Source organism: Panthera uncia, assembly GCF_023721935.1.
Source record: "Panthera uncia isolate 11264 chromosome B3 unlocalized genomic scaffold, Puncia_PCG_1.0 HiC_scaffold_1, whole genome shotgun sequence".
NCBI classification, from domain to species: domain Eukaryota; kingdom Metazoa; phylum Chordata; class Mammalia; order Carnivora; family Felidae; genus Panthera; species Panthera uncia.
The window spans coordinates 14,740,538-14,753,084 of NW_026057582.1; the positions used below are offsets into that span (position 1 = coordinate 14,740,538).

General features: G+C 45.0%; 1 protein-coding gene across 3 annotated transcripts in view; it reads left to right on the top strand.

Moving 5' to 3' along the window:
- Positions 1–7,824: 7,824 nt before the first annotated feature.
- Positions 7,825–12,547, top strand: part of PTPN21 (protein tyrosine phosphatase non-receptor type 21) — an 86,904-nt gene continuing 82,181 nt past the window's right edge. For 2 of the 3 annotated variants that reach the window (XR_007453628.1, XM_049612366.1), the window contains exons 1-2: positions 7,825–8,148; positions 11,997–12,380. Coding sequence is in view for 2 of the 3 variants with exons in the window: in XM_049612366.1 (XP_049468323.1) it covers positions 12,201–12,380 (180 nt within the window). In the remaining variant the exon portion in view is untranslated. Of the gene's footprint in view, positions 8,149–11,049; positions 11,258–11,996; positions 12,381–12,547 lie in introns of those variants that run through there. The other variant, XM_049612367.1, reaches the window with a different exon arrangement.

A 12,547-nucleotide genomic window follows, 5' to 3' on the forward strand; every position in this document is an offset into this window, starting at 1 on the left:
TGCGTGACCCGCCCCCACCGGCCCGGCGCGCCGGGGTGAGCGGAGTCGAGCGCGCCTGCGCTTGCGCCTGCGCGCACGTGGGCCCCGGGAGTCTGTGTTCGAGCGACCTCTGCTGGCTACAAGTTGAGCAGCGGCGTGAAGATGCCCTAGGCTTCTCTCCGCCCCTCTCCGCACCTGGAGAACTCTACCTTTTCCTTGCCCCCATTTACTCATTTTACCCTCTTTTGGAAAATAAGGATGAATTAAATGCGCAGCAGAAAGATCCCTGGTTTTGGAGTGATATCTGAGTTAGAATCCAGACTTCACTTGCTTTTAGTGTGATATTGGTCTAGATAATTTAAACCTTCGGGTCCTTCGTTTTCCTACCTGTAAAATAGACTGTCTCCTAGCCGTTGCATTATAATTACATTTGAGGCAAAGGAATATCCTCCGCAACAGAACCAATCAATCACAGTTCTTTCTAATGACCACAACTGGCTCTCGGGTCTGGTTCTGCTTTCCTTCTCCGAGGCCCATCAGTGGCTCTTCCCCAAGACCTATCCTCACTCTTCTGCTTTCTGAAGTCCCTCCCGTTAAAGTTTTTTTCTGTCAGCCCTGAGTTCTCCCCTAAGCCCCACTCCCAAATTCCAGATGGCTTTAGGCATTTGTATTTCCCCTAAAATGAACATCAAAACTGAAGTCTTCTTTATCTTTCCTGATCCCCACTCAGACTGGTTTCTACTCCTGACAGCCCGGTTTCTATGAATAGCGGCTTCATTCTCCCTGTCCGTAATCACAAAATCTTGGAATTAGAGTAAGCACAAAGCGATGTCTCCTTTCTCCCCCATATCCACTAAATCTGGAAGTGGTCCCTATTAGTTACCCATTGCTGGGTAACAAATGACCACACTGAGCAGCTTAAAATACATGCATTTATCATCTCATGGTTTTCATGATTCAGGAATCTGATCACAGCTTAACTGAGTCCTCTGGTCAGACTCTCACAGGGCTGGAGGTGAGATGTCAGTCATGCTGTGTTCTCATCTGGAGGCTTGACTTCTCTAAGTTTTTTTTTTTTTTTTATGTATCTGAGAGAGACAGAGGCAGCACGGGGAGGGGAGGGACAGAGAGGGAGAGAGAGAGAGAATCCCAAGCAAGCTCTGTGCTGCCAGCCCAATGTGGGGCTCAAACCCACAAAACCACGAGATCACAACCTGAGCTGAAACCAAGAGTGGGACACTTAACCAACTGAGCCACCCAGGTACCCCAGAGGAAAACTCCACTTTTAAGCTCATTGGTGTTGTTAGCAGAATTAATTCTCTTGCAACTTTATGAGTGAGGGCTCCAGCTTTTTCCTAGCTGTTGTCTTGAGGCCACACTCGGGCCTTAGAGGTTGCCTACAGTTCCTTGTCATGTGTTTCTTCACTCTGGCTACTTACTTAAGCCCCCCAAGACAGTCTCTCAGCTCAGGGAGGAGGGCCCAGCTCCTCTTCTAAGGGCTTTCATTTAATTTAGTGACTTAGGGCCACCCAAGTCCTGACCCCAAAATCAAGTGATTTAGGGCCTAATTACATCTGAAAAATCCTTAATTTATTTTATTTTATTATTTTTTTCCATATTCATGAACTAAAAGCAAGTCATAGGTGCTATCCACACTCAAGGGGAGGAAATTATACAGGGTGTAAACAGCAGGGGCAGGAATCATGGGGCCATCTAGGATCTGTCTGCCACATGGCCCTTTATCTGATATATTTTTTTTTTCTTCTGAATTCCTATAGCATCTATGCGGAAGCTACTGGTATGACAATATGCTCTCTGTAATATTAATTGTGTGTGTCCTCTCTAGCAAACTTACAAACTGTTTTAGTTCTGCATTTCTCCAAAATTTCTTTCAGGATACTAGACACATAGGAAGCAAATATTTATAGGATATTTGTAGGATATTTTGTAGGCTATCAAATATTTGTATGATAAAATAAATTAACTACCTAAATTAACGAAAGCATTCCTCATGGATTAATCCAATGATCATGCACTCATCCAACATTGATGAGAAGCAGTGGAACAGAGTGACTGAGAACAGGGACGCCAGAGCCAGACTGTCTGGGTTTGAATCCTAGCTCTGCTACTCCCTCCAAGACCTTAGGCAAGTTGCTTGTCCTCTCAGTGACTCAGTTTCCTCATCTGTGACATAAGTATGATAGCAGTTTCTCCTTCATAGGGTCATGAGGGTGAAATAAGTTAACATTTTGGGAAGCATTTTGAACCATGCTTGGCTTACAGCAGCACTGTGTTGATTAAAAATTAAATGCCTTCCCAGAACCAGACACTGTGCTGGAAGCCAGAGCACAGACATGATCAAAACTGAGTCCCTGGGGTGCCTGGGTGGCTCAGTCAGTTAAGTGTCCGACTTCAGCTCAGGTCATGATCTCACGGTTCGTGGGTTCAAGCCCCCTGTTGGGCTCTGGGCTGACAGCTCAGAGCCTGGAGCCTGCTTTGGATTCTGTGTCTCCCTCTTTCTCTGCCCCTCCCCCAATCATGCTTGCTCGCATGCTCTCTCTGTCTCTCAAAAATAAACATTGGAAAAAAACAAAAACTGAGTCCCTGCTTTCATGACACTCTCAGTCCAAAGGATAGTACATTATTTCTATTTCTTTACCCATCATTTCAGAACTAAGAATGAAAACACAGGATTTTGTATCCATTACCGATTACAAAATCCATAGTCAATACTTAGATAATACTGAAAGAACATTTTAGAAAGAACAGAGAATGTTTTCATTAAAATGTATTTAGAATAGGGAAATTTTTATTAAAATGTATTCAAGAGGCGCCTGGGTGACTCAGTTGGTTAAGTGTCCGACTCTTGATTTTAGTTCAGATCATGATCTCAGTCATGAGTTGGAGCCCCAAGTCGGGCTCAGCACTGACAGTGTGGAGGAGCCTACTTGGGATTCTCTTTCTCCATTTCTCTCTCTGCCCCTCCCCTGCTCGCTCTCTCTCTCTCAAAATAAATAAACATTTAAATAAAATAAAATAAAGTAAAATAAAATAAAATTCCAGGATCGGTTAACTTTCAGGACAATCTATTTAAAACTATGGAGGAAGAGATTTGCCAGCTGCTTAAGAATTCACACATTTATAATAACAAAGAAGATGAAAAGAAATGCTTTTACTTAAAAAAAGGGTAGAGGGTGTCTGGCTAGCTTAGTCAGTGGAGTGTGTGACTCTTGATCTCAGGATCGTGAATTCAAGCCCAACGTTGGACCTGGAGCTTACTTAAAAAAAGAAAAAAAAATTCACACATTTAGACCTCAGGAGTTACAGTGTCTGGATCACAGGGGACAAACCCACTAAACCAGTGGTATTCAGTGGTCCATCACTGTTCGAGGTGCTTCCCTGTGAGATGCAGCTTCATAAACCACATGACATCCAGAGGAAGATGATCATGATGATGGTCAGAAAGAAACTATGAAATTTACAAATGGTATTTATTTCACTTGAAAAAGACTAAGCTGGACCAAGAAAATTCTTTCTGGCATGCAAGAGCTCTCCATTTTAGGAGGAATCACATATTTTGCTCTAGGGGATAGAATGAGGACTAGATTTCAACAAACCGCAATGCAGCCTAAGAAGGTTCTGGGCTGTCTTTCCGAGAAAGAGGACTAAAAAATGCATTGGCTTTGAAATCAGAGGGGCCTGAGCACTAAGCCCAAATCCATGGATCCGGAGTCCTCTGACACTGGCTTTGTAGTATCCCCAGCCTCCTCTCAGGATAGCATTCCACCTGGATGTTGCACGTGCACATCCCTTGCAAGTGTATGTGGGGAGAGCACGGAGGGGGTGGTGGGTCGGGGATGGTTTCTTTCAGCTTGGAATGCTTTCCTCTTCTTTTCCTTGAGTTCTTAGTGAGCTTTTTTGTTTGTCCTTCCAGACTCAGCCAGAAGTTGATCATAGTGATAAAACAGACATTACCACCTCACTTAAAATGTACAATTTTTTAAATGTTTTATCTAGTTTTGAGAGAGAGAGCACGTGTGCGTGCGTACATGCACAAGTGGGGGAAGGGCAGAGAGGGGGGGACCACAGATAAAGCAGACTCCTCACTGACAGCAGTGAGCCTGAAGTGGGGCTTGAACTCAAGAACTGTGAGATAACGACCTGAGCCAAAGTCAGCGCTCAATTGACTGAGCCACCCAGGCACCCCTAAAATATATTCTCATTGGTATATTCCCCTTCTATAATATACACACATACACACACACACACACACACCACACATATATAGTACTGGAATGTGTGTGTGTGTGTGTGTGTGTGTATATATATATATATATATATACACACATATATAGGTCTAAGTCTTTGAAGACACAGCCATGCATCTTATTTATCCTGCTTTTTGTGGCCTCTGGCTTGGAATAAATGCAGAGTGAGTGCAAGTTTTTCAATAGTGAATATCACGTGGTTTGTCTGTCCTTGGATCAAAAGTCCAAAGTGTTGGGAATTATAGTCACAGTGCCACTTTGCTACTGAGGCTGATAAACGTTTTTCCGTTTTCTTGTCCGTTGGAACAAATATACTGCCAGCACCATCATTTTTCTATATCCAGGGGAATCTATGCTCTATATTCTCACACTTTTGCAGCTGAAAAGTTGCTGCACCTGATAAAGTGCTGAATGTGGTAGGCAGAGCACACAGTGAGGATTCAGACTAAAGGAGATTTCACCTTTCTGGCTGTGGCTCCCGCTACAGGAATCATTATCTCTATGTGGTGGGAGGAGGGAGGCATTCATTCAGATTTCTGCAGAAGATGGTAATTTACCCAGTGAGGTATGGTAGATACTCACCAAGCTTAATCTCTTAACTCCTAGTATTAGGAGATTAATTTCTTAACTCCTAATATTGGTCAATGGAGCACCAAACCCACAATTTCTTTCCTTCTTATGGAGTCTCTTTTTAGTACAAGATTTTCTTTTTAAAATTTTATCTTTTAAAAGATTTAAAGTGATCTCTTCACCCAACCTGGGGCTCAAATTTACAACCCAGAGATCGAGTTGCGTGCTGTACAGATGACTGAGCCAGCCATGCGCCCCTTAAAGTTTAATTTAATAAGAATTATCTTCACGCGGGTAAGTATTCACACTATGTCACTTTCTGGGTAACAAGAGGAGGTAAAGATACAGATCTGTAATGGCTTATTTATCCACAAAATATCTCTAGATGGATACATAAGGTTATGGTAACACCCGTTACTGTCAGGAGGAGAGCTGGGTGTCTAGAAGGCAGGGTGGGAAGGAGACTTTTCACTTATACCTTTTTGTATCTTTTGAGGTTGAACCATACAAATTACTTCACTTCCTTTCATACAAACATAAACCAGTAATAAATTCATGTCTGACACTTTAAAGGGGCTATTTATGTGGCTTACCACGGGGGTGTTACTATCAAATTAATATGGTTGAGGGAAAATAGTTTAAGTACTTGGTCAACAAATGACACTTGTGCTGTGTGAGGGAGAAAGTTCAGATCTGTTGTCTAATATTGCTTGGGTTTTATGGTCATTTTCTATTTTTAAAATTCTTTTATTTTCTTCCCGATTCAATTAACACGTTTTTATTTAGTGCCTACTCTCTGCCAGTAGTGTCCTAGGAATGCTAGGAGATATAAAAGAAGCCTTCATGAAATAGTTTTCAAAGTTCTTGCCAAGTGTGGAGATCACTGTGGAATGGGGTGGCTAGAAAGTTGTCTTGGAACCAGAGCTTGCAGAGAGGAAAGGCTCAGACGAATGAATGGGGGGCAGGGCAGGCGGTGCTATGGGCCAGGAGAAACACTTGATTGGGGGTTTCAGGGGGAAGAGAGAAATTAAGGATGGCCAGAGAGGCTAAGACCAGTTTAGAAAGGCCTGAACGGACAGGCAGAGAAGCTAGCCTTGGGGGTCCATTAGGAGTGATAAACCCAAGGGAGAGGTAAGCTTGGTATTAGCATATAAAGGAGAGAGAACTGAGAAACCGGATGCAAGACCACCCTTGTTGCAATAACCCCCGGATGTAAAATGATGGGGGTTTGGTTTAGAATTGTGGGACAGATAGGAAAGAAGAAATCACGAGGCATTACAAAGGAGGAAATACCAGGCCTTGATGGTAGGCTGGAGAGGAGAAAGGTATTAGAATCTCACATAATTTCAATTTTTCTAGTTTGGGAGACCAGAAAAGGGACTCATTTTCATGCCTCTTTTCTTTCCTCACACACAGTTTGACCCCCTCAAGGTGTCCTGCTGAAATATCAGTTATAAACAGAATTAATTTAATTTTCCATTAGAAACACATGTGATCTTATTTGCTTTTAGCTCTGTCACCAGACTTGAATCTTGCCCAGGCTTTGTTCTCTCATAGCACTCATGCCTCTATGATGTATGTGTGATGTGTAGGTGTTTTCATCTTCCACTAGACCAGGAGTCTCCTGTGTGCAGGGACCATGACTTAGGTATTGTAAGTACTCATTGTCTGCTAGTTGTTGAAGAAAATGAGAGTTAAATAAAATGTAACACAAAAAATCTTTCCAGAAACAATGCTATTAAAAAAAAATCATTTAGAGGCACCTGGCTGGCACTGTCCTTGGAGGTCAACTCTTAATTTCGGGGTTGTGAGTTCAGGTTCCAAGTTGGGCCTAGATATAAAAATTTTAAAAATCATTTAAATTAAAATGTACATAATAAAAACGTCCCTGCTTCAGTCACTCAAACCACATGTCAAGTAAAGATGGAAAAACCTGGGACGCCTGGGTGGCTCAGTCGGTTGGGCTTCCGACTTCGGCTCAGGTCATGATCTCACAGTCCGTGGGTTCGAGCCCCGCGTCGGCTCTGCACTGATAGCTCAGAGCCTGGAGCCTGTTTCAGCTTCTGTGTCTCCCTCTTTCTCTGACCCTCCCCTGTTCATGCTCTCTCTCTGTCTCAAAAATAAATAAATGTTAAAAAGAAAAATTTTAAAAAAGACGGAACAACCCTACTATGATGGTGTTAGGGTCACACAGTTTTGTTCCACCGCTTAAGTGTTGCAATTCAGGGGTAATAATGCAGTGTAAAAAGACAGTATTGTGTAATAATAAGCACTGCTAATAGGGCCGAGGCTTAAATGAAACACTTCACATATATTTTATACAAGTTACTGGAAGGTGATTATCATTCTCCCTAGAGAAGAGAGAAAGCAGGTAGAGAGAGCTTAGGAGAGTTGCACAAAGTTACCCAGCTAGAAAAGTGTTGGCACTGAGAATTGAACCTAGACAACTTTACCACGGAGTCTCCTCCTTCATAGCTCTACACCGTATTGCATATACAGCTCTTTTGGAGACTGAGAGGTTATTTGAGACCTTATCAACCTTTTTTTTTGGCGGGGGGGCGGGGAGGAGACTTTTCCATCCAGTACTAATCAATGTTTTCCCTTTTTTACGGGGTAGATCTTTAGACGTAAGCCTGGAAAGAAGAAATAGAATATTTGAATCGTTTTCAGAAATATACAACAGTAAACGGATAACTCTAGCGATTACAGCATATTACGGACCACCTAACAACAAAGTAGTAAAACTCTTTACCTGGAACCGAAATAATATCCCCCTCCCCTCATTTTTATTAAAAGGCTTGCTTTATTTGGAAACTCTTAAAATAAGTGGTCATATGATTAAAAAAAGCAGCGGCGCGCCCCCTCCCCGGCGGCCGGGCGCAGCTGTCCGCACCTCCCCCGCGCCCCGCCACCCGCATTCCAACTCTCTGAGGTCACGGGCCGCCGCCGCCTCCCCAGATCCGCCCGCCCGCCCGCCGGGCCCTTGTGGGGAGGGACGCCCGGCCCCGGCCGCTCCGCTGCTCCGGCCGCGCGTCCCGTGCGCGTCCGTCCGTCCGTCCTCCTGCCGCCCCGACCCCCACCCGGTTCCTTTGTGCGGCGCTCCCGGCCCGTCCCACCTCCAGGCCTTTCCCGTCGCCGCCGCCGGACTCTGCCCAGGGGAATGGTCTGCGGGCCGAGGTTTTGGAGACAGGAAGTGAGGCGCGCGAGCCCCATGAGCGCGCCGCGCCGCGGGCTGGCGTGCGGGCGCGGCTGCGGCTGCCGCGCGGCGGGACCCAGGGAGGCGGGCCGCTGAGCCGGGCGCGCGGCCCTGAGGATGCGGGAGCGGGAGCAGGTGAGGGCGCGGGTCCCCGGCCGGCGGGCGGACGCTGGGGCCGAGCGGTGGGGTGTGTCCGCAAGCGGGGACTTCGGAGCGCGTCGGCCAGCTCAGGCGTCCCGGAGGATGGGTCCCGGTTCCCAGACCCCTGGCAGCAGCGTAACAAAGAGAAAAGTCTTCCGTTTCCAGGTTCTCCGTGATCTATTTGGGTTCATTTCTAAAGGGGATCTTGAACTTCTATTCTGAACTCGGTTGACTATTGAGGCTAAATTCTGGATCACAGTTTTAAAAGTCTTAGGCATAGTTGCGTCTCTCAGAATATTAAGTGCGAAATTTGCCGGATAACTTTGGCGAGAAGGCGAGTAGGGAAGGATTGTTTGGTGGTGACTTGTTTTTGGAGTAGAGTGTTTACTCTGGAAAAAAGAATTCTTGGGTCTGCAAATTCCGACTTGTGATTTCTGCAAATCCTGATTAGAGTGGCTTGCTCTTGGCATACGCGTCTTATTTTCTTTTTTGCTGAGAAAGCCTTATAATAATAGCGTACTCGCAAACACATTCAAAACACTCCGTGTGCTCTAAGTGACAACCGCTGTATGCCTAATTAGTTGCTGACAGATTTTTTTTTTAACTTTGGGATATGACAGTAATTTTAATCTGATAATAGTTGTCTGTTTTGTTTCTAGGGTATGGTATTCTCGAGTATCTACGCATAAGTCCGTGAGAAAAATGTTTGATTTAATGCTGTAGATTTATGTATTACTCTAAAGATGTCATATACCCCTAGTGATTATTTTACTTTAAAGTATCATTGGCAAATTTACATGTGGGGAGGATCTTAGCAAGGGTGGAAACGACAGTATTCAGAGTGACTCTATTTGAAAAACTTTTGAAAGAGGATGTGAAAACATTAAAATGAATTCACAAATAGACTGCCTTTTGAAAAGTGGAAAAGAATTTAACATGTAGCTATTATTACATAACAGAATGGTTTTGTAGAGAAAGTATTTCCTAGTTTCTCCTTCAAAAGCGAATTATGAATTATTTGTTTAGTAGAGAAGTTATAATTTCAGACCTTTCAATTTACTGCATATTATTCTACACCTGAAACCCCCAAAAAGCAACTTATATTTCTACTCCATTTGCTAGTGAATACTATATGTAACTGAAAATTAAAATGTGTTAATCGTTGATAATTTTCTAAATTATTAAACAGTATTAACATAGGTTTTCTATAAATAAGCAAAAAGCAAGCTATTCTTGTGGATAGATCTTGGGGAAAAAGGTACCTGACATCGACATGCACACCCACATTGACCCCTCAACTTTCTCAATTATAACATCTACCAAAATAAAGAACATTGACTTTTCTTTATCTCTGATGCTGTACATTTCAAATCTCAGGGACAACTGAAAGTTTTATTCTGCATCTGCTTAATCAGAGCTTTAAGTTAATAATTAAGTTATATAGAGTAATATCTACTGCCTTCAAGGCTCTTAGGTCTGTCTTTGTAATGAAGAGTCTACCGTATTTGAACACTCTTAATACAAATCTTTCCTCTGTATATATGCAATATCTTGTCTTTTCACAACACTTAATTTGTCTTACTTTCAGTTATCATAATTTGTATATAAAATTGAAATCCACCACCTCATCTCATGAAAGGTATTTATGTAGTATATGTGGTATTTTATGTACATCTAATCTTTTTTAAAAATATGTATTATACAAACACTGATGGCCCATCAGGCAATTTTTTAGTTAAAAGTTTATTATTTAACATTCTCATTTGATTTTTTTTTTTCCTTTTGCCTCAACTATCTATCTAGTTTATACCCTGAGGTAGGAAGCATTGAAAATCGCAAGTGGAGACCGTATCTTTTTATATTTGTATTTCCCCCTTGTAGTATGGTCCTTTTACCTATAGAAAGTACCCAGCAAAAATTTTATTGTTTAAAACAGCACTTTATGTAGTCCCGGTTGCCCTTTCTCCTCTATTGCTTGTTTTTAGCTTTTATTTTTTGGCTACCTGGGCATAACCAGAATTCCAAAGACAAAAAACAAAGCAAAGCACAAACAACAGAAAACAAAACAGAGAGCGAAAACCGTGGCTCCGTCCTTACTAGAGATACAGCCATGTATATAATTATAGCATGCATGTAATCTCCTTAAGGGCAGCGACGGCTTAGGGTTCGTCTTAGATTTCTCACACCGTCCACTACACCGCCTTGTACTCCGAGATGCAATACACTTTTGTGGAACGGAATTCTAAATGTTAACTTTGGCAATGCCTAGTGAAATAGCTAAACCCTGTTCTCTAGCTCTGCCGTACCCCAGCCCTGTGTGCCCATCACCTCTGAAACCGAGACGCAGTCAGGAAAGTGGGAAAGAGCAGAGGACGGGGAATGAGGAATCTGGGATCAATTCCCAGTTCTGCCCATCCCAGTGTGAAGCTGAGAAAGCCGCTTCTTTCGAGGCCTGGGTTCTGTCTCCCAGCTGAGAGGATTGGGGGCGGACCTTGCCCCTCCGCGTGGTTCCCCGCCCAAGTTCAGGGTTGCGAGCCGCGGCCGAGCCAAACGTTTCGTCCTCGGGGGCCGTCTCCACTCAGAAGAAAACAAAGGGTGGGAACCGTCCCGGGATTTTGTTGACTCCTTTAGGGGGAAAAAACTCCCAGCCGCCGCTCACGCTCAGTTTGCCCCAACCTGGAGTTACCATCAACAGGTGTGTTTTAAAATGTTGTAAATCGCGTTGGGGTGGGGGAGGGGGAAAGTGTCCTGAGGCTCCAAATCGGGAACCAGATGGACCCCCACCCAGACTTCTCCAACCTCCAGCGGGGCTCGAGCTGGGTTCTTTAAACGTTCCCTCCGGGAGCGTAGGGGCCGGTTCTTCCCTGGCGCGTCCGTCCGGAAACGTGGCCGCAGACGGAGAGTTCCGGGGCTTCTGAGGCAGCGCGTTGGCCAGGCAACGCCGCCTGCTTTTCCGCTGGGAGGACTCGATGGGAGTCCGAGTCTGAGTTCTCCGCTTGGTCCCCGGCCTCATGGGCTTGTTGAGCCGCGTCCGCCACTTGTTAATTCAGAATGGCGTTTAAGGCCTCGCCCGCCTCGTCTGCTGGCCCGAGGCCCCGCTTAGGTGAAGGCCCACCGCCTCTTCGGGCGTACCCTTCCGGAGGGAAGCCGGGGCCACCCTTTTCAGAATTTCCATGCTTCTGATGGTCATCGGATGACAAGCATCTGTAGGGTCTTTGCCTTGTTTATAAACAAATCAATTTGGTGACGTAAATATTTATAAACTACAAACGGCGCTACAAATGCTTGTTAAGCGTTTCACCTCGCTTGAACCTCGCGACTGCCATATGTTCCAGGAGATTATACCTCCCGTTTGGGTTCAGGGTTAATTTGTCCACTGGGGTTTAGACTGTTACGTAGCGCTTTTGGAGGTGTTTTGCAGTGTTCTCCCTTAAGGGCTAAAAGAACCCTGACCTCGGGTGTTTTGGGTGAGCCAAAAAGCGACTAAAACAAAACAAAAAAAACCCTTTTAACATAGAGCCACTAGTACGAGCTACTAAGCTACTTAAGCTACTAAATTTGGTGGCATCTCCGTTGCCAACCATTATCTCATTTAATCCCCTAGATAGCTGTAGGTGGTTATCACTATTTGTAGGATTGAATGAGGGGTGGAGTCTGACCCAGGGGCTAACTCGTCTGATGGTAAACTTCCTCACATGCCTCCCAGATCCCGTTCTTGCCATCTTTTTCCAGAAGAGAGAGAAAGCTTATTCTTTGGATGCAACCTTATTGATTTGTATTTTTATAAAAACTCAGTTCAGAAGTTGCTGTTGCCTATGTCACTGGTGTTCCTCTTTCCTCAGCACTGGCGTGGATGCTCTCTTCGCCCGGCCTTTGGGGACTCAGTTGCTTTTTGATGGCGGCAGCCGCTGCTGGGTGAGCAGCCGGAGACTGTACGGTGCGCCTGCGGTCAGGTCAGGAGAGGATCGCTTTCTCCCGCCATCAACTGCCACCGGATTGGGGCGGTGCTTTTCCCTCTTCAACCCCTCCACCCGCAAAGGGAGAAGATGCCACTGCCATTCGGGTTGAAACTAAAACGCACCCGGCGCTACACGGTGTCCAGCAAGAGCTGCCTGGTTGCCCGGATCCAGCTGCTCAATAACGAGTTTGTGGAGTTCACGCTGTCCGTGGAGAGCACTGGCCAGGAGAGCCTGGAGGCTGTGGCCCAAAGACTGGAGCTGCGGGAGGTGAGACCCACACCCCCCTCCCCACCAGCCTGGCAAAAGGCTGCAGGCTTCTCTAGGCTGGCTTAGCGCCTTCTTTCCCATTTTAGTGCTTGCTGGCTCTGTGCTCTCCAAGTATGTCCCTGGCCTTGATGTCCGAGCCTGCAAGCCCCCCTCCCTGTGAGGAAGGA